Below are 21792 nucleotides of genomic sequence, written 5' to 3' on the forward strand. Positions count from 1 at the left end.
ATTAATGTTTTTATTTATTTTTTATCTCTTTATTAGTGCTATGATATACTTTTTTATCTCTTTATTAGTGCTATGATATACTGGGTGTTAAAAAAGTCTGGACACGGTCGAATATCTCGATAAGGAAGAGTTTTACTAGAAAGTGTTTCAGACAAAAGTTGTATGGTTTTGAGGGGGCCATAAGAGGGTACCATTGGTTTGACCTTGAAGAGTCATTTGAAGGTCACATAAAGGTCACCTTCAATTTCTTAAATGGAACACTATATTATTTATAGCATATTTTTGTAGCTTATTTCAAGGGCTTTCCAAAAAACTATAATTAAGTTAGTTTTCATTAAGTACTTTCCGAGTTATGAGGCTTGAAATCATTTCTTAATTTTGCATAAACCATAAAATATCTAGCAAGATATTCATTTTTCGATTATCTTACCTTAATACTTTTATGTACAAAATAATGAGAGGAATCGATTGGTGTAAAGAAAACACATAGTTGTTTTTGAGAAAAAATATGTAATTGTTAATTGCATATTCAACGGATTTGCATGAAACTTGATACACCCACATTTTTCAGGTCGCTGATGACAAATTTGGGATCGAAATTTTAAAATTCAAAATGGCGGATTTGGTATAGTGAATTAATTTTGTTATTCTATTATTATATTTGTTCCATTAGAGAAGATTCAAATTCGATATGTTCAAGTTTAAATGTCTTGAACTAATCCGTTATCTGCGACCAAAAAACGTACCGAGTGTGATTTCCATAATGGAATATCAAAGTTAATCACTAGAAACCGCCATATTGGATCTGCTAGTTTAAATTTTGCAATTTTGTCTATAGATTCATCATAAGAAACTCGAAAAACGCGAACATATCGAATTTGATCTTCTCCATAATGAAGTAAAATTAGTCCGCCATATTCGATTCGCTATTTTGAATTTTGAAATTTCGACCCTTGATTCGTCACCAGCGACGCAAAAAACCCCTTATAGATAAACTTTCATGTAAAATACGAATTTATTTGCTCTCACCAGTTTTGGCACAAAATGTTGATTTGGGGTGTACCAGTGAACTGGTTAAAGAAATGGCAAATATTTCAATTTAGTACAATATATAATAAATATTACCTATTTAAAAAATTTGTATTACATATCAATTATTTTAGGTCAATGTCCATTTAGATTTTTATGTACTCTATTATTTACATTTTATTTAACATATTTTTATCAATCTGTGTATTAATATAACTATGTCATGACAGTCATGACAGACGTGGTAAACTGTAAAAGTAAAAAACAGTATTTTTTTTTTATATTTATGAATTTAACTATTTGTAATTATATATTACATAATAATATAATATTTATTAATAGTGTTGATTATTTATTGACATTTATTGAAATTTCTCATTTTTATTTCTTAATACAAGAATTTGCATTAAATATTACTATTACATGTACTTAACAATATTATTAAATAGCGACATCTTAATAATATTAATAAATAATATTAATTGAAAAATTAATGATAGGACAATGAATATAGGAAATGTATATAAAATTTTTTATCATAGTATGAGAAAAGTTGTATCTCTTGATAAAATATTCGGAAAATTTTAAGATTTTTTATAAAAACAATTTTATGAAAAAACCAGAAAAATATGTGTGTGAATGTGTGTGTATGGCGTGTATACATGCGTAATTTATCTTTTATCACACAATATCTTTTTGCAACATTAAAACAAATTTTTCCAGTTCCACATAATATTCAGATTTCTTAAAAATATTTAGAAGAAAATGTTTTATATATTATATTCTAAGTATTACTTGTGTCGACGCTTCTTCAATTTATATAATATTGTATTATTACAACCTATTAATCATCATTTTTTTTAAATGTTTGCATATTTATGCATGCCTGTATTAATAACACAACAACGGTCGCAATTGATGAGGTAAACTGAAAAATATTATTATCTCTCTTTAAATAATTATTGTATATTTAATTATTTATGATAAATAATTGCATTCATAAATAACATTTTACAACGTACCCCATAAAGAAATTTGTAGCCATACTGAAAAAGTCCAATTCCATAAAATCTGACTGGCGCTTGAGTTATTTGCAATAGAAGCTGTGATATCTATATTGATATGAAAAACTTTTAATAAACTTTTAATGTATATATTTAAATTTTTATTTTTGCTTAAGTTTAAATCATGATTTATTTTAATAATATTGAATAAATTAATATTAAAACTTACATTTTCCCGAATTTCAATATTAGAAGTAGAATAAGATATTGTGTTTATTAAATTTCCTGTTGCATTTGCCTGAAGTCAAAATATGTAAAATAAAATTTGAATGATTCTTTTAATTTAACAAAGTCATACTAGTAATATTTGATATTATTTAATAATTGTCGAAAAAAAATTTCAGACAAATACATTTTGAATGCAGAAGTAATACCTTAGTGCAGACTATTTCGCATACATAATTAATGAAGAACAGTTTCAAAATGTTTTGGCAAAGCCAGAATAGGATTAAAATAGTAAATAATATTTTGTTAGCTTTGATATAATTGTTGATGAGTATCACACTGAAAAGTTCACGTAAATCGAGCGCTAACCAAAAGAAATTACATCCTATTTTGAAAGTCATCTGTGCTCCAAATATCGAATCTACCTCTTGAGATATTTTACGTAATTCCGAATGAAGATGTCTACAGACAAACACAATATTAAATTTTACGGCTCAAAACTCAATAATTACGATTAAATTTACATTAACTTTCTTACATTACGATCCATATCAACCATTCGTTGTTTAAAGTTTGTGGACATCTATGTTGGGGCATGGAATTTTCACAAGCTCGCGTTGTTTCACGTTTGTTATCCCCTGTTAAATCCAAAAGATGTTGGTTAACTTGGTCAAATTTTAATCCTATGTATCTAGAAATGTAAAAGAAAACTAATAATTAAAAGAACAAATACATGTAAATTTATTATTGCATTTTGAATGTTAATATATGTATATATTAAGATTTCAAAGAAAACTTATATTTTTATGCATTATAATATAGTTTTATAAATTTAGACAAATTAAGATTATGTCAGAATAATTTATATATATGTATATATGTATGTATATATTGTATATATAGATATACCAACCCAAAAATATTTATAATAATGAAGTCGTTGATTATGTTAATAAAAAAACAATAATTTTGCACAAAGGAGATATACATAGATGTTAAAATATCATGGTTAAATTCGTTTCCCATCCAATATGCCGCTCCATAAGTCAATGTTGTAACCAATAGAAACCATCCTGTGATGAGACATATTGTATTTTTGTACAGCTTGTGATAATCTGTCGTTGTTCCCATATTCAGCAATGTATTATCGACAATATCGATTTTCCTCAAACAATTTCTAAATTTCTGTTATAAAGAGACAATGCGGTGGACAAATAATTAATGTTTACAATTAGTTGATAATTTTATGTATGGCGGATCTTATATAATTAATATTGTAGCTTATTTAATGTAGCTGAAACAACTATAACTTTTAAAAAAGAATTAAAAGATGTATATATTCATTTTATATATTTTCTTATATTTTATGCAATATTTCATACAATTAATTATTAAATTAATAAATTATTACTAATTATATCACATAAAAAATTATTTATATTAAGTATATTACGTGTGAAATATTGCATGTCTCTTCATCATAATTTGTTTTGCTAAACTGATAAATACTACTTAAAACTTCTGTATCTACTTTAGATATACGTACAGAAATTCAAAATTACTCATTATCAATATGCAATTAATTAACAATACTTCAAAATCATACATACCTTATCATAATATATTCCGGACACTATTGACAATAATGTTAGTAAGATATTTAATCCAATGCTAATCCAATCCAATATATAATATGTATTATAGTTAGCATTAAAATAATTATTAAAGTAAGATATTATTACGGACTTTAATAACAATAAATAAATTAACCAAAATAGCAGCATATACACGAAACTAAACCATACTCTTGGACAACCTACAGGAAATTCGATAATACTTAAACCGGACACATAATTGATTATCAAGAGCGGTGTTAAAACTGTTCGAACATTTTTAGCCATCATGTATGCTGTTTCGATTTCGAACTGCATTTCATGTGCGGATTGGTTGTGCTAGCTTCATCATATGATTATGATCTTTATAATTTCAATTAGGGCACTTACAGTTATTGAAATATAATCGATCTATTTTATATGCGATATATTTAACAATAACAGATAATGATGTGTTTTTAGAATATGTAAAAACATAATTATATTTATTAGATATTCATAACAGAAAATATTGTTCTTAATATACTTTTTCTTTTTATACAATACTATGATATATATTGAAAAATATTACTAAATAAAAAATGATGGTGTCTATTTTAATCAATATGTATTTTAATCAATAAACAATTTGTTTTTAACGTGTAATAATGTTTTAGAAGATGTGTATATACACACACACACACACACACATATATACTTATAATCGTAAATCGGTGCTTTTCTTTTTGTTGATATTATATGATTATTCTAAATATTGACTTTATACATAAAATTAATTTTATACAAAGAATAATTTTTATGACAATGAATAATGTAAAATTATATCTGATATAAATATAAAGTAAAAAGTTGTGATTTTTATTTGCAATGTTTCTTAAAGAAATGGCAAATATTTCAATTTAGTACAATATACAATAAATATCATCTATTTAAACAAATTTGTATTGCATATCAATTATTATAGATCAATGTCCAGTTAGGTTTTTATGTGCATTATATTATTTACAATTTATTTAACATATTTTTATCAATCTGTGTTAATATAACTACGACAGTCCTAACAGACGTGATAAACTGTAAAAATAAGGAAACTGTACTTTTTTTAATATTTATTGATTCAACTATTTGTAATTGTATATTACATAATAATATAATGTTTATTAATAATGTTGATTATTTATTGACATTTATTGAAATTTCTCATTTTTGTTTCTTAATGCAAGAATTTGCATTATATATGACCATTATATATTACCATTACATGTACTTAAAAATATTATTAAATACATCGACATCTTAATAATATTAATAAATAATATTAATTGAAAAATTACTGATAGGATAATGAATATGGGAAATGTATATAAGATACTTTTCATCATAGTATGAGATAAGTTATATCTCTTGATAAAATATATGGAAAATTTTAAAACTTTTATAAAAATAATTTTAAGAGAAAACTAGAAAAATGTATGTGTGTGTGTGTGTGTGTGTGTGTGTGTGTGTGTGTGTGTGTGTGTGTATGGCATGTGTACATGTGTAATTTATCTTTTATCACACAATATCTTTTTGCAACATTAAAACAAATTTTTCCAGTTCCACATAATATTCAGATTTCTTAAAAATATTTAAAAGAAAATGTTTTATATATTACATTCTAACTATTACTTGTGTCAACGCTTCTTGAAATCATTTATACAACATTGTATTATTACAACCTATTAATCATCATTTTTTTTAAATGTTTGCATATTTATGCATGCCTGTATTAATAACACAACAACGGTCGTAATTGATGAGGTAAACTGAAAAATATTATTATCTCTCTTTAAATAATTATTGTATATTTAATTATTTATGATAAATAATTGCATTCATAAATAACATTTTACAACGTACCCCATAAAGAAATTTGTAGCCATACTGAAAAAGTCCAATTCCATAAAATCTGACTGGCGCTTGAGTTATTTGCAATAGAAGCTGTGATATCTATATTAATATAAAAAACTTTTAATAAACTTTTAATGTATATATTTACAAATATTTATTTCTTCTTAAATTTAAATCATGATTTATTTTAACAATATTGAATAAATTAATATTAAAACTTACATTTTCCCGAAATTCAATATTAGAAGTAGAATAACATACTTTGCTTATTAAATTTCCCGTTGCATTTGCCTAAAGTCGAAATGAAATTTGAATAATTCTTTTAATTAAAAAAAAAGTCATATGTAAAATTTGATATTACTTAATGATTAGATAATTGTCGAAAGAAAATTTATATAAATACATTTGAATGCAGAATTAACCTTAGTGCAGACTATTTCGCATAATTAATGATGAAAAGTTTCAAAATGTTATGGCAAAGCCAGACCAGCATTATAACAGTAAATAGTGTTTTATTAGATTTAATATAATTATTGATAAGTATCACACTGAAAAGTCTACGCAGATCGAAAGCTAACCAAAAAAAATTACATCCCATTTTGAAAGTCATTTGTGCTCCAAATATCGAATCTATGTCACAAGATATTTTACGTAATTCCAAATAAAGATGCCTACAGACAAACACAGTATTATATTTTATTGCTCAAAATAACTGTGATTAATAGAATTTACGTTAAGTTTCTTACATTACGATCCATATCAACCATTCGTTACTTAAAGTTTGTGGATATCTATGTTGGAGCGTGGAATTTTTCCAAACTCGTTTTATTTCATGTTTGTTATCTCTTGTTAAATCCAAAAGATGTTGGTTAACTTGATCAAACTTTAATCCTATGTACCTAGAAATGTAAAAGAAAATTAATAGATGTAATGTAATAAATATATATAAATTTGTTTTCAACTTAAATATTAATATTTCGATATATTAAAAAATTTTAAAGAAAGTTTATATTTTTATGCATTACAATACAGTTTTATAAATTTACACATGATTATGTCAGAATAATTTTCGTATACTTAAAAAGATATACCAACCCAAACGTATTTATAATAATCAAGTCATTAAATGCGTTAATAAAAAAACAATAATTTTGCACAAATATGGCATACATAGTTGTTAAAATATCATAGTTAAATTCATTTCTCATCCAATTTGTCATTAAATATGTCATTATTATAGTCAATAGAAACCATCCTATGATAAGATGTGTTGTTATTTTGTACAACTTGTAATAATTTGTCGTTGTTCCGATATTCCGTAACGTACTATCGACAATATCGAGCTTCTTTAAACAATTTCTAAATTTCTGTCACAAAGAGACAATGTGGTGGACAAATAATTAATATTTACAATTAATTTGATAATTTTATGTGTGGCGGATTTTATATAATTAATAATGTAGCTCATCTAATGTAGTTAATAGTTATTTTTCGAAAAAGAATTGTAAAAAATGTCAATTTATATATCTTCTTATACTTTACTTATTCTGATGTAATAATTATTATATTAATAAATTATTATTAAATATATCGCAAAAGGAAATTTTTATTTATAATTTGTATTGAATTATTATAATACATGAAATAATTTGGTATTAGGCTCAAATAATTAAAAATTAAATCGAGATTGGCACAGAGAAGAGCTACAGCGCGGTAGTTGGAGCACAAGGAAGAAACAATACAACTTCCTTCTTTTTTATTGTTGATTTATTTTAAGATCAAAATTATATTAATAAAAAGCGAAATTATTATTGCTTTTTATTATAAATAAACCAACAATAAAAAAGAAGGGAGTGTTGTTTCTTTCCTGCGCTTCAACTATATCGCGCTGTGGCTCTTATGTGCCAATCTCGATTTAATTTTTAATACATGAAATATTACATTTATAACAATTTGTTTTGCTAAACTGATAAATATTACTTAAAACTTTTGTAGCTACGTTAGATATCAAAAATAATCACGTATATAATCAAAATTACTCATTATATGCAATTAATTAACAATGCCTTATCATACGTACCTTATCATGATACACTCCGAATACAATTGACAATAATGTTATCAAAATGTCTAATCCAATGCATATATGATGTTCGGCATTATAATGTTCATTACTAAAGTGAGATATTGTTATAGATTTAAATAAGAAAAAATAAAGTGACCAAAATAGCAGCATATATAGGAAACTAAACTATACTCTTCGACAACCGACAGGAAATTCGATAATAATTAAACCAGATACGTAATTAATTATCAGGAGCGGTGTTAAAACTGTTCGAATACTTTTAAACATTGTGTATACTGTTTCGATTTCGAACTGCATTTCATTTGTAGACTGTTGGTTGCGCTAGCTTCACCAAATGATTATGATCTTCGTAATTTCAATTAAGGCACTTATAGTTATTAAACTCTCATCGATCTGTTTCTATATAATTTATATTTTCTATATAATCTGTTTATATGCGACATATACAAACCAAAAGGATAATGAATGATGTTTTTTTTTAAATAGATTTTAGAATATGTTAAAACAAATTATATATTCATTATGTATTCATAACAAAAGTATGAAAGTACCATTCTTAATCTTTTTCTTTATTTTATATCTCTTTATATAGTGATATAATATATATTGAAAAATGTTCCCAAATATAATAATAAAAAAGTGTCCATTTTAATCAATATCTGTTTTCAATTATAATAATGTTTCAAATGTATAATATTTTAAAAACAGTACATGTATATGTATGTATGTATGTATGTATATATATATATATATATATATATATATATATATATAAGAAATGATCGTAAAGTGTTTTTCGTTTAAAGAATGCTGGTTAGTAAGTTGTTTATTATTGTCGTGTTCATTGTTCCATTAAATACTGATTTTATATAAAAATTGATTTTATGGAAAGAATGATGTTTATCATTCTTAATAAGATAAGTAATAGATTTTTATGAAATAACAAATAAAGCATAAAAATATATATAAAAATGAAGTAAAAAGTTTTAGTTTATTTTTATATATCTTGCAATAATCTCTATAAAGAGATAGCAAACATTTCAACTTAGTACAGTATATGGTAAATATTACATACTTAAATGAATTTATATTACATATCAATTATTATATGTCCATGAGAATTTGTATTAGATATTACTATTATTACATATGTACTTAAAAATATTATTAAACAACGACATAGCGTCCATTATTAATAACATTAATTAAAAACATAATGATAAAATAACATGAATATATAAGAAATATTTATAAAATACTTTTCATCACAATGTGACAAAAAATATTGTATCTCTTGGTAAAGTATATGGAATTTTGAGATTTTATATAAAAATAATTTTTTCTTATTAAGGAGAAATTAGAAAAAGATCTGTATTTATATACGTGCGCCTGCATATGTGTGTGAGTGTATGTGTATATATGCAGGAGTTTAGTTTTTAATATAAACATCTTTTTGCAACATTATTAAAATACATTATTAAAATACATTTTTAGCTCCAGAATATAGACTTTTATTTAAAGTGTTTAAAACAAATTTTTTTTGTGTATGTATTATATATATTACATTCTAAGTATTACTTGCCAACGCTTCTTGAAGTTAATCACATAACATTGCATTATTGCAATGTTAATCGTCATTTCTTTTTAATGTTTGCTTATTTATGCACGCCTGTGTTAATAAAACTACAATGGTCGTAATCGACGAGATGAACTGAAAGATATTCCATTTTTTAAATAATTATTGTATATTTAGTTGTTTGTGATAAATAATTACGCTCGTAATAAACATTTTACAAACTCTATGAACAACATACCCCATAAAGAAATTTGTAGCCATACTGGAAAAGTCCAATTCCATAGAATCTGACTGGCGCTTGAGTTATTTGCAACAAAAGCTGTGATATCTATATTAATATATTAAATTACTTTTAATGTATATATTTACTATCTTTCATTTTTGCGCAAACTTTATATAAAATATTTATTATTTTATATTATGGGATAAACTATATATTTAAGTAAATCATAATTTATGTTAATAATCTTGTATATATTAAAACTTACAATTTCTCGAACATCAATATCATACGTAGAATACGGTATTTTGTTTATTAAATTTCCTGTCGCATTCGCCTTAAATCGGAATATGCAAAATAAAATTTGAATAATTCTTTAAATTCAGGAGAAACCTATGTAAAATTTCATATTATCTAATAATTAGATAATTGTTGAAAAAGAATTAAACGTTTGAGTCTGAATGCAAAATACCTTGGTATTAACCGTTTCGCATACATAATTAATGAAGTAGAGTTTCAAAATGTTATGACAAAGCAAAAATAATGCTACAACAGTGTATAGTGTTTTATTAGATTTGATATAATTGTCAATGAGTATTGCATTAAAAAGTTGACGCAAATCAAGCGCTAGCCAAAAAAAATTACATCCCATTTTGAAAGTCATCTGTGCTCCAAATATCGAATCTACTTCTCGAGATATTTTACGTAATTCCGAATGAAGATGTCTACAAACACAATATTAAATTTTACTGCTCAATACAATTGATACAATTACGTTAACTTTCTTACATCATTATCCATATCAACCATTCATTGCTTAAAGCTTGTGGAACTCTATGTTGGTGAAAAGAATTTTCCCAAGCTTGCTTTATTTCATATTCTTTATCTGTTGTTAAATTCAAAAGATGTTGATTAACTTGATCAAACTTTAATCCTATGTATCTAGAAATGTAAAAAAAAACTTATAAGTAAGGTAACAAATACAAATTTATTATTATTTGGAATATTAATATAGTAAAAAATTTCAAAGAAAGTTTATATTTTTATGCAATACAATTTAGTTTTATGAATTTACACATGATTGTATCAGATTCATAGACATAATAATATGTCTATGATCGGATAATTTTCATATACTTAAAATGATATACCAACCCAAAAATACTTGCAATGATCAAGTCATTGATCATATTAATATAAGAACAATAATTTCGCACAAAGAGAGCATACATAGATGTTAAAATATCATAGTTGAACTCGTTTCTTATCCAATATCCCACTCCATAAGTCAATATTATAACCAATAGGAACCATCCTGTGATGAGACACATTGTTTTTTTGTATAGCTTGTGATAATCTGTTATTGTTCCAACATTTCGCAATGTACTATCGATAATATCGAGTTTCTTCAAACAATTTCTAAATTTCTGTTACAAACAGACAATGTGGTGGACAATTAATATTTACAATTAATTTAATAATTTTATGTATGGCGGATCTTATGTAATTAATAATATAGCTTATCTAGTTAATGTAGTCAATAGCTATTTTTTAAAAAAGAATTGAAAAGGATGTTAATTAATTTTATATATTTTCTTATACTTTATTTATATATATATATATATATATATTTTTTACATTGATATAATAATTATTATATTAATAAATTATTATTAAATATATCATATAAAAAAATTTATTAACAATTTGCATTGAATTATTTTTTATAATAGATGAAACATTACATTTCTTTATGACAATTTGTTTTTGCTAAACTGATAAATATTATCTAACACTTGTGTAGCTACGTTAGACATTTAAAATGGTTAAGTATATAATCAAAATTGCTCATTATTAGATACGATTAATTAACAATGCTTTATCATACATACCTTATCATGATAAACTCCGAATACAATTGACAATAATGTTATCAAAATGTCTAATCCAAGGCATATATGATATTCGATATTATAATGTTCATTATTAAAGTAAGATATTAGTATAGATTTAAATAAGAAAAAATAAATTGGCCAAAATAGCAGCATATACAAGAAACTAAACCATATTCTTGGACATCCTACAGGAAATTCGATAATACTTAAACCGGACACATAACTGATTATCAAGAGCGGTGTTAAAACTGTTCGAATGCTTTTAGTCATCATGTATACTGTTTCGATTTCGAACTGCATTTCATTTGCGGATTGGTTGTGCTAGCTTCATCATATGATTATGATCTTTATAATTTCAATTAGGACACTTACAGTTATTGAAATATAATCGATCTGTTTTATATGCGATATATTTAAACAATTCGGATAATGATGTGTCTTCTTTTTAGATAGAATATGTAAAAACATAATTGTATGCATATTTATAAAAGAAATATAAATATTGTTCTTAATATATTTTTTTTTTATCTCTTTATGTTTTATCTCTTTATGCAATACTATGATACATATAGAAAAATGTTGCTAAATAAAAAATGATAATGTCTATTTTAATCAATATATATTTTAACCAATAACCAATTAGTTGTTAACGTGTAATAATGTTTTAGAAGGTGTATATGTAAATATATATATATATATATATATATATATATATATATATGTTTAATAATAAAGTGGATTATTTACGGACATTTATTGAAATTTCTCATTTTTATTTCTTAATACAAGAATTTGCATTATATATTACCATTACATGTACTTAAAGATAATATTAAATAGCGACATTATAATAATATTATAATAATAAATAATATTAATTGAAAAATTAATGATAGGATAATGAATATAGGGAATGTATATAAGATACTTTTCATCATAGTATGAGAAAAGTTGTATCTCTTAATAAAATATATGGAACATTTTAAGATTTTTTTTATAAAAATAATTTTAAGAAAAAACTAGAAAAAGATGTGTATGAGTGTATATACATATATGGCGTGTGTACATGTGTAATTTATCTTTTATTACACAATAGGTTTGTTCTTTTTAGCTGAACTAGTGCTGCACTGGGACTGCACTAGAACTAGCGAGTTCACAGAAAATTCTGCCAGTGCACAAGCACAATGAGGAATAAAAAGAACGGTTTAGTGCAATACTAACATCGCACATCAAAATATGAGAAACATAAATGTTCTATAAATAATAGAATTATCCGATGAAGAGAGACTTATTTGTAATAAAATTTATTTTATTACAAATTTGTAGAAAAATTAACTTTAAGTTTATTAATTATAATTAAAAATTTATTTCAAACTTTTTTTTTAATTTTTAAAATTTTTCTATTAATTAATAATTGTTTTTATCTATATTCTTTATATTAATGTTATTTACATGACTATTATGTCTTCTTTTTCGCAATTAATGCGTTATTAATTATACCTTAAACTGCTGTTTGTGTTTAAATAAATCGCCATATTGAACCGCTATTGCACCGCTGCAGTTACCTCAAAGGTTTGTTCTTTTTAGCTGAACTGGCTGCACTTCAGAAAGTGTACATTGAAACGTTCCTTTTAGCAGAAGTGACGTCAGATACTGTTATTCTTTTTAGCAGTGCAGTGCTGTTCAGTGCAACAGTTCATTGCACTGCCTGCCCTAGGTCTTGAGGTAGTGAAGCGATGCAGTTCAATATGGCGATTTATTTAAGGTTTGTTCTTTTTAGCTGAACTAGTGCTGCACTGGGACTGCACTAGAACCAGCGTGTTCACAGAAAATTCTGCCAGTGCACAAGCACAATGAGGAATAAAAAGAACGGTTTAATGCAGTACTAACATGGCACATCAAAATATGAGAAACATAAATGTCCTATAAATAACAGAATTATCCAATGAAGAGAGACTTATTTGTAATAAAATTTATTTTGAGAATTTATTTGTAGAAAAATTAATTGTAGATAAATTAACTTTAAATTTATTAATTATAATGAAAAATTTATTTCAAATTTTTTTTTAATTTTTAAAATTTTTCTATTAATTAATAATTGTTTTTATCTATATTCTTTATATTAATGTTATTTACATGACTATTATGTCTTCTTTTTCGCAATTAATGCGTTATTAATTATATCTTAAACTGCTGTTTGTGTTTAAATAAATCGCCATATTGAACTGCACCGCTGCACTACCTCAAGACCTAGGGCAGGCAGTGCAATGAACTGTTGCACTGAACAGCACTGCACTGCTAAAAAGAACAGCAGTATCTGACGTCACTTCTGCTAAAAAGAATGTTTCAGTGTACACTTTCTGAACTAGTGCAGCCAGTTCAGCTAAAAAGAACAAACCTTTAAACACAAACAGCAGTTTAAGATATAATTAATAACGCATTAATTGCGAAAAAGAAGACATAATAGTCATGTAAATAACATTAATATAAAGAATATAGATAAAAACAATTATTAATTAATAGAAAAATTTTAAAAATTAAAAAAAAATTTGAAATAAATTTTTAATTATAATTAATAAATTTAAAGTTAATTTATCTACAATTAATTTTTCTACAAATTTGTAATAAAATAAATTTTATTACAAATAAGTCTCTCTTCATCGGAATTCTGTTATTTATAGGACATTTATGTTTCTCATATTTTGATGTGCCATATTAGTACTGCACTAAACCGTTCTTTTTATTCCTCATTGTGCTTGTGCACTGGCAGAATTTTCTGTGAACTCGCTGGTTCTAGTGCAGTCCCAGTGCAGCACTAGTTCAGCTAAAAAGAACAAACCTCAAGACCTAGGGCAGTGCAGTGCACTGTTGCACTGAATAGCATTGCACTGCTAAAAAGAACAGCAGTATCTGACGTCACTTCTACTAAAAAGAACGTTTCAGTGTACACTTTCTGAACTAGTGCAACCAGTTCAGCTAAAAAGAACAAACCTAATATCTTTTTGCAATATTAAAACAAATTTTTTCAGTATAAGAAAATATTCAGATTTCTTAAAAATATTTAGGAGAAATTATTTTATATATTACATTCTAAATATTACTTTTGTCAACACTTCTTGAAATCATTCATACACAACATTGTATTATTATAATTTATTAGTCATCATTTTTAAAATGTTTGCTTACTTATGCATGCCTGTATCAATAACACTACAACGGTCGTAATTGATGAAATGAACTAAAAAATATTAATTTCTCTTTTTAAATAATTATTGTATATTTTATTATATATTTAATTATTCGTAATAAATAATTATGCTAGTAATAAATATTTTACAACGTACCCCATAAAGAAATTTGTAGCCATATTGAAAAAGTCCAATTCCATAGAATCTGACTGGCGCTTGAGTTATTTGCAATAGAAACTGTGATATCTATATTAATATAAAAAATCTTTATTAAATTTTTAATGTATATTTACAAATTTTTATTTTCTCTCAAATTTCAATCACGGTTTATTTTAACATTGAATAAAGTTAATATTAAAACTTACATTTTCCCGAACTTCAATATTAGAAGTAGAATAAGATATTTTGTTTATTAAATTTCCCGTTGCATTTGCCTGAAGTCGAAATAAAATCTAAATGATTCTTTTAATTTAAAAAAATCATATATGAAATATGATATTATTTAATAATTAGATATTTGTCGAAAGAAAATTCATATAAATACATTTGAATGCAGAATTAATACCTTAGTGCAGACTATTTCGCATACATAATTAATGATGAAAAGTTTCAAAATGTTATGGCAAAGCCAGATTAGCATTAAAATAGTAAATAATATTTTGTTAGATTTGATATAATTATTGATAAGTATCACACTGAAAAGTCTACGCAAATCGAGCGCTAACCAAAAGAAATTACATCCCATTTTGAAAGTTATCTGTGCTCCAAATATCGAGTCTACCTCTCGAGATATTTTACGTAATTCCGAATGAAGATGTCTACAGACAAACACAATATTAAATTTTACTGTTCAAAATAACTATGACTACGTTTACACGGCTTCTAACTTCGATTTAATAACGCTGATGTTATAATTCCTATTTAAAGTGAGTTGTGTTTATACGTTCAAGCTTATCCTATCCCCACCAAGCTAAAATAACTTAATAACTTTCAAGTGAAGTGAGTCCAAGAAATGATACCAATGAAGTGATATTAAATTTGCAAACAAGAGAGAGTTAAGATGTTTAATTTATCGTTTGGCATTATTGCCATCGTTACACTGCGGCCGTTTACACGTCCTTTTTACGTCGATGTTAATAACGCTAAGCCTTTTCGCCAAACGACTTTGAGTTACTACATCGATGTATAACTTCATCGTAAAAAAGTGTTTACACGGCATCTAACATCAGTAGTTATAACATCAATGTTAGAACTTCCGCGTAAATCAAGTCGTGTAAACGTAGTCTTTGAGTTACTACATCGATGTAATAACTTCATCGTAAAAGAGCGTTTACACGGCATCTAACGTCAGTAGTTATAACATCAATGTTAGAACTTCGGCGTAAATCAAGTCGTGTAAACGTAGTCTATGACTATCATGGCAATAATGCCAACCGATAAATTAAACATCTTAACTCTCTCTTGTTTGCAAATTTAATATCACTTCATTGGTATCATTTCTTGGACTCACTTCACTCGAAAATTATTAAGTTATTTTAGCTTGATGGGGATAGGATAAGCTTGAACGTATCAACACAACTCACTTTAAATAAGACTTATAACATCAGCGTTATTAAATCGAAGTTAGAAGCCGTGTAAACGTAGTCTATGATTGATAGAATTTACGTTAAGTTTCTTACATTACGATCCATATCAACCATTCGTTACTTAAAGTTTGTGGATATCTATGTTGCAGCGTGGAATTTTTCCAAGCTCGTTTTATTTCATGTTTGTTATCTCTTGTTAAATCCAAAAGATGTTGATTAAGTTGATCAAACTTTAATCCTATGTACCTAGAAATGTAAAAGAAAATTAATAAATAAGATAACAAACACATGTAAATTTATTACCACATTTTGAATGTTAATATATAAAATAATTTCAAGGAACACTTTTATTTTTATGCATTACAGTATAATTTTATGAATTTATACATGATTATGTTAAAATAATTTTCGTATACTTAAAAGATATACCAACCCAAAAATACTTGCAATGATCAAGTCATTGATCATGTTAATATAAGAACAATAATTTACAATAACAAAGATGACATATGTAGATGTTAAAACGTCATAATTGAACTCGTTTCTCATCCAATATGACTCTCCATAGGCCATTATTATAACTATTAGAAGCCATCCTATGATTAGACATGTTGTTTTTTTGTACAACTTGTGATAATCTGTCGTTGTTCCGACATTCCGCAATGTAATATCGACAATATCGAGCTTCTTCAAACAATTTCTAAATTTCTGTCACAAAGAGACAATGCGATGGACGAATAATTAGTATTTATAATTAGTTTGATGATTTCATGTATAATCAGTCTTATACATCTGATAATATAACTTATTAATGTAGCTGAAATAGCTATAATTTTTTTCAAAAAAGAATTACAAGATGTATATGTTAATTTTATACATTGTCTTATATTTTATATACACGCAATAAATTATTAAATTAATAAATTATTATTAAATATGTCAAGAAGAAAAATTTTTATCAATAATTTGTAGTATTAGTATAATACATAGAATATTGCGTGCCTATGTGATAATTTGTTTAATTAAACGGATAAGTATTATTTAAAACTTTTATAGCTACTTTAGATATCAAAAATAGTCATATACACAATCAAAATTGCTTATTATCAATATACAAATAATTAACGATTCTTTATCATACATACCTTTTCATGATACACTCCGAATACAATTGACAATAATGTCATTAAAATATCTAGACCAGTGCCTATTTGGTAGATGATAGTATAGTGTTCATTATTAAAGTAATATAATACTGTAGAATTAAATAAGAAGAAATAAATTGACCAAAATAGCAGCATATACAAGAGACTGAACCATATTCTCGGATAACCTACAGGAAATTCGATAATACTTAAACCGGACGCATAACTGATCATCAAAAGCGGTGTTAAAACTGTTCGGATGCTTTTAGTCATCATGTATACCGTTTCGATTTCGAACTGCGCTTTTTTGTAGATTGTTGGTTGCGCTAGCTTCATCATATGATTATGATCTTCATAATTTCAATTAAGGCACTTATAGTTATTGAATTCATATCGACCTGTTTATATACAATTATATTTAATCTGTTTATATGCGATATATCTCTCTGTTTATATGCGATATATACATAAACAACACAGATAATGAATGATACTTTCTTTTTAGATAGAATATGTAAAACAAATTATATTCATTACACATATTTATAACAGAAATATAAATTCTGTTCTTAATCTTTTTCTTTATTTTATACAGTGCTATGATATGTATTAAAAAATGTTGCCAAATAATAAAAAATAGTGTTTATTTTAATCAATGCTTGTTTTCAATTATAATAATGTTTTAAATATAATTATATTTTAAATACAGTATATATATATATATTTCTTAAACATATTATGTATATATATATATGTTTAAGAAATAGTCATAATCGTTAATCGTTGATTTTCGTTAATTTGATAGCGTTTATTATTAAATATTGACTTTATACATAAAATTGACTTTATACAAAAAATAATTTTTATGAAATAAAATAGGTAATAGATTATTATGAAACAAGAATTTTTATGAGATAAAGAATAAAGTACAAAATTATATCCGATATAAAAATAAAATAAAAAGTTTTAGATTTTCATACATCTTGCAATAATCTTTATAAAGAGATAGCAAACATTTCAATTTAGTACAGTATATGATAAATATTACATATTTAAATAAATTTATATTACATATCAATTATTGTGAGAATTTGTACTCGAGGCTTTATATAAAAATAATTTTATTATGAAAAAACTAGAAAAAGGGTATACATTTATATATGCACGCGTGCGTGTGTGTGTGTGTGTGTGTGTGTGTGTGTGTGTGTATTTCATCTTTTATCACACCACATCTTTCTGCAAAATTATTAAAATACATATTTAAATTTAGAATACAGAATTTTGTTTAAAATTTTTAAAACAAATTGTTTTATATATTATTAAATATTACTTGTCAACGCTTCTTGAAGTTACTTATACAATAGTGTATTATTACAATGTATTATTTCAATTTACAATGTGTCATTTTCTTGAAATGTTTGTTTACTTATGCACGCTTGTATTAATAAAACTATAATGGTTGTAATTGACGAGGTAAACTGAAAAATATTAATTCCTCTTTTTAAATAATTATTATATATTTAATTGTTCGTAATAAATAATTATGCTCGTAATAAATATTTTACAACATACCCCATAAAGAAATTTGTAGCCATATTGGAAAAGTCCAATTCCATAGAATCTGACTGGCGCTTGAATCATTTGCAATAGAAGCTGTGATATCTGTATTAATATAATAAAGTACTTTTAATGTATATAGTTACTATTTTTCATTTTTGCGCAAACTATATATAAAATATTTATTATTTTTTATTATGACATAAACGATATATACAGGGTGGACCATTTTAACCTTTAATGGAGAATAACTCGAAAACCAAGCCCGGGAGAGAAAAATGTTTCAGACAAAAGTTGTTTGGTTTCGAGGGGGCCATAAGATGGTATCATTGGTTTGACCTTGAAGAGTTATTTGAAGGTCACATGAAGGTCACCTTCAATTTCTTAAATGGAACCTACTATTTGTCATTGCATATTCTTGTAGCTTATCTCGAGAGCTTTCCAAAACACTATAATTAAGTACCTTTTCGTTAAGTACTTTTTGAGTTATGAGGCTTGAAATAATTTCTTAATTTTACATAAACTGTAAAATATCTTGTAAAATATTCATTTTTCGATTATCTTATCTTAATACTTTTACGTACAAAATAATGAGAGGAATCAACTGGTGTAAAGAAAACACATAGTTGTTTTGAAGAAAAAATATGTAATTTGCAATTAACAATTCCATATTTTTAGATTCAGATTCTTATGGCCCCCTCGAAACCAAACAACTTTTGTCTGAAACATTTTTCTCTCCCGGGCTTGGTTTTCGAGTTATTCTCCATTAAAGGGTAAAATGGTCCACCCTGTATAAGTAAATCATAGTTTATTTTAATAATCTTGTATATATTATAACTTACATTTTCTCGAACATCAATATCATAAGTAGAATACAGTATTTTGTTTATTAAATTTCCTGTCGCATTCGCCTTGTCGGAATATGCAAAATAAAATTTGAATAATTCTTTAAATTCACAAAAGCGATATGCAAAATTTGATACTATTTAATTGTTAGATAATTGTCGAAAGAAAATTTCAAATAAATACATTTTCAATGCAGAATTAATACCTTAGTGCAGACAATTTCGCATACATAATTAATGAAGAAGAGTTTCAAAATGTTAAAACAAATCCAGAATAACACTATAACAGTGAATAGTGTTTTATCAGATTTGATATAATTGTTGATGAGTATGACACTGAAAAGTTCACGCAACTCGAGCGCTAACCAAAAAACAGTACATCCCATTTTGAAAGTCATCTGTACTCCAAATATCGAGACTATCTCATGAGATATTTTACGTAATTCCGAATGAAGATGTCTACAGACAAACACAATATTAAATTTTACTGCTCAAAACTCAATAACTACGATTAATAGAATTTACATTAACTTTCTTACATTACGATCCATATCAACCATTCGTTGTTTAAAGTTTGTGGAAATCTATGTTGGAGCATGGAATTTTCCCAAGCTCGCATTGTTTGACGTTTGTTATCTCTTATTAAATCCAAAAGATGTTGGTTAACTTGGTCATATTTTAATCCTATGTATCTAGAAATGTAAAGGGAAACTAATAATTAAAGGAACAAATACATGTAAATTTATTATCGCATTTTGAATGTTAATATATGTATATATTAAGATTTCAAAGAAATCTTAATATATACATATATCTTATATTTTTATGCATTATAGTATAGCTTTATAAATTTAGAAAAATTATGCCAGAATAATTTTCGTACACATAAAAAGATATACCAACCCAAAAATATTTATAATAATGAAGTCATTGATTATATTAATAAAAAAACAATAATTTCGCACAAAGCAGATATACATAGATGTTAAAATATCATAGTTAAATTCGTTTCCCATCCAATATGCCGCTCCATAGGTCATTATTGTAATCATTAAGAGCCATCCTATGATGAGACACATTGTTTTTTTGTATAGCTTGTGATAATCTGTCGTTGTTCCGATATTCAGCAATGTATTATCGACAATATCGATTTTCCTCAAACAATTTCTAAATTTCTGTTATAAAGAGACAATGCGGTGAACAAATAATTAATGTTAACAATTAGTTTGATAATTTTATGCATAGTGAATCTTATATAATATTAATATTGTAACTTATTTAATGTAGCTGAAAAAACTATAACTTTAAAAAAAGATTTAAAAGATGTATATATTTATTTTATATATTTTCTTATATTTTATGCAATATTTCATACAATTAATTATTAAATTAATAAATTATTACTAAATATATCACATAAAAAAATTTTTAATTAATAATTTGTTATATTAAGTATATTACGTGTGAAATATTGCATGTCTCTTCATCACAATTTGTTTTGCTAAACTGATAAATACCACTTAAAACTTTTGTATCTACTTTAGATATCAAAAATAGTATACGTACAAAAATTCAAAATTTCTCATTATTAATATACAATTAATTAACAATTCTTCAAAATCATATATACCTTATCATAATACATTCCGGACACTATTGACAATAATGTTAGTAAGATATCAAATCCAATGCTAATCCAATTCAATATATGATATATATGATAGCCCGCATTAAAATATTCATTATTAAAGTAAGATATTATTAAGGACTTTAATAAGAATAAATAAATTAACCAAAATAGCAGCATATACACAAAACTAAACCATACTCTTGGACAACCTACAGGAAATTCGATAATACTTAAACCGGACACATAATTGATTATCAAGAGCGGTGTTAAAACTGTTCGAATGCTTTTAGTCATCATGTATAC

At 25.1% G+C, this 21792-nt stretch overlaps 3 protein-coding genes and 1 pseudogene across 3 annotated transcripts; all 4 read right to left on the reverse strand.

Annotated features, from left to right (window-relative positions):
- Positions 1–1873: 1873 nt before the first annotated feature.
- On the reverse strand, positions 1874–3389 carry LOC145962469 (uncharacterized). Its single transcript, XM_083083525.1, has 6 exons — positions 3172–3389; positions 2797–2949; positions 2468–2720; positions 2263–2331; positions 2052–2141; positions 1874–1957 (listed from the first exon to the last, which is right to left on the reverse strand). The coding sequence occupies exons 1-6, from the start codon at positions 3387–3389 to the stop codon at positions 1874–1876; spliced, it is 867 nt and encodes a 288-aa protein (XP_082939651.1).
- A 2203-nt stretch (positions 3390–5592) lies between these two features.
- LOC145962470 (uncharacterized) lies at positions 5593–14905 on the reverse strand (annotated as a pseudogene).
- Positions 14906–15058: 153 nt separating this feature from the next.
- Positions 15059–17730, reverse strand: LOC145962471 (uncharacterized). The gene is made up of 5 exons (XM_083083527.1): positions 17458–17730; positions 16746–17020; positions 16406–16558; positions 15292–15544; positions 15059–15160 (listed from the first exon to the last, which is right to left on the reverse strand). The coding sequence occupies exons 1-5, from the start codon at positions 17728–17730 to the stop codon at positions 15059–15061; spliced, it is 1056 nt and encodes a 351-aa protein (XP_082939653.1).
- Positions 17731–18848: 1118 nt separating this feature from the next.
- On the reverse strand, positions 18849–20478 carry LOC145962472 (uncharacterized). Its single transcript, XM_083083528.1, has 5 exons — positions 20399–20478; positions 20066–20318; positions 19857–19925; positions 19030–19119; positions 18849–18935 (listed from the first exon to the last, which is right to left on the reverse strand). Exons 1-5 carry the CDS (start codon positions 20476–20478, stop codon positions 18849–18851), a joined length of 579 nt encoding a protein of 192 aa, XP_082939654.1.
- Between the last annotated feature and the right edge of the window lie 1314 nt (positions 20479–21792).

The sequence above is a fragment of the Camponotus vicinus genome, unplaced genomic scaffold (genome assembly GCF_025532165.1).
Source record: "Camponotus vicinus isolate PSW18456_S1 unplaced genomic scaffold, iyCamVici1.0 SCAF_12, whole genome shotgun sequence".
Classification (NCBI taxonomy): domain Eukaryota; kingdom Metazoa; phylum Arthropoda; class Insecta; order Hymenoptera; family Formicidae; genus Camponotus; species Camponotus vicinus.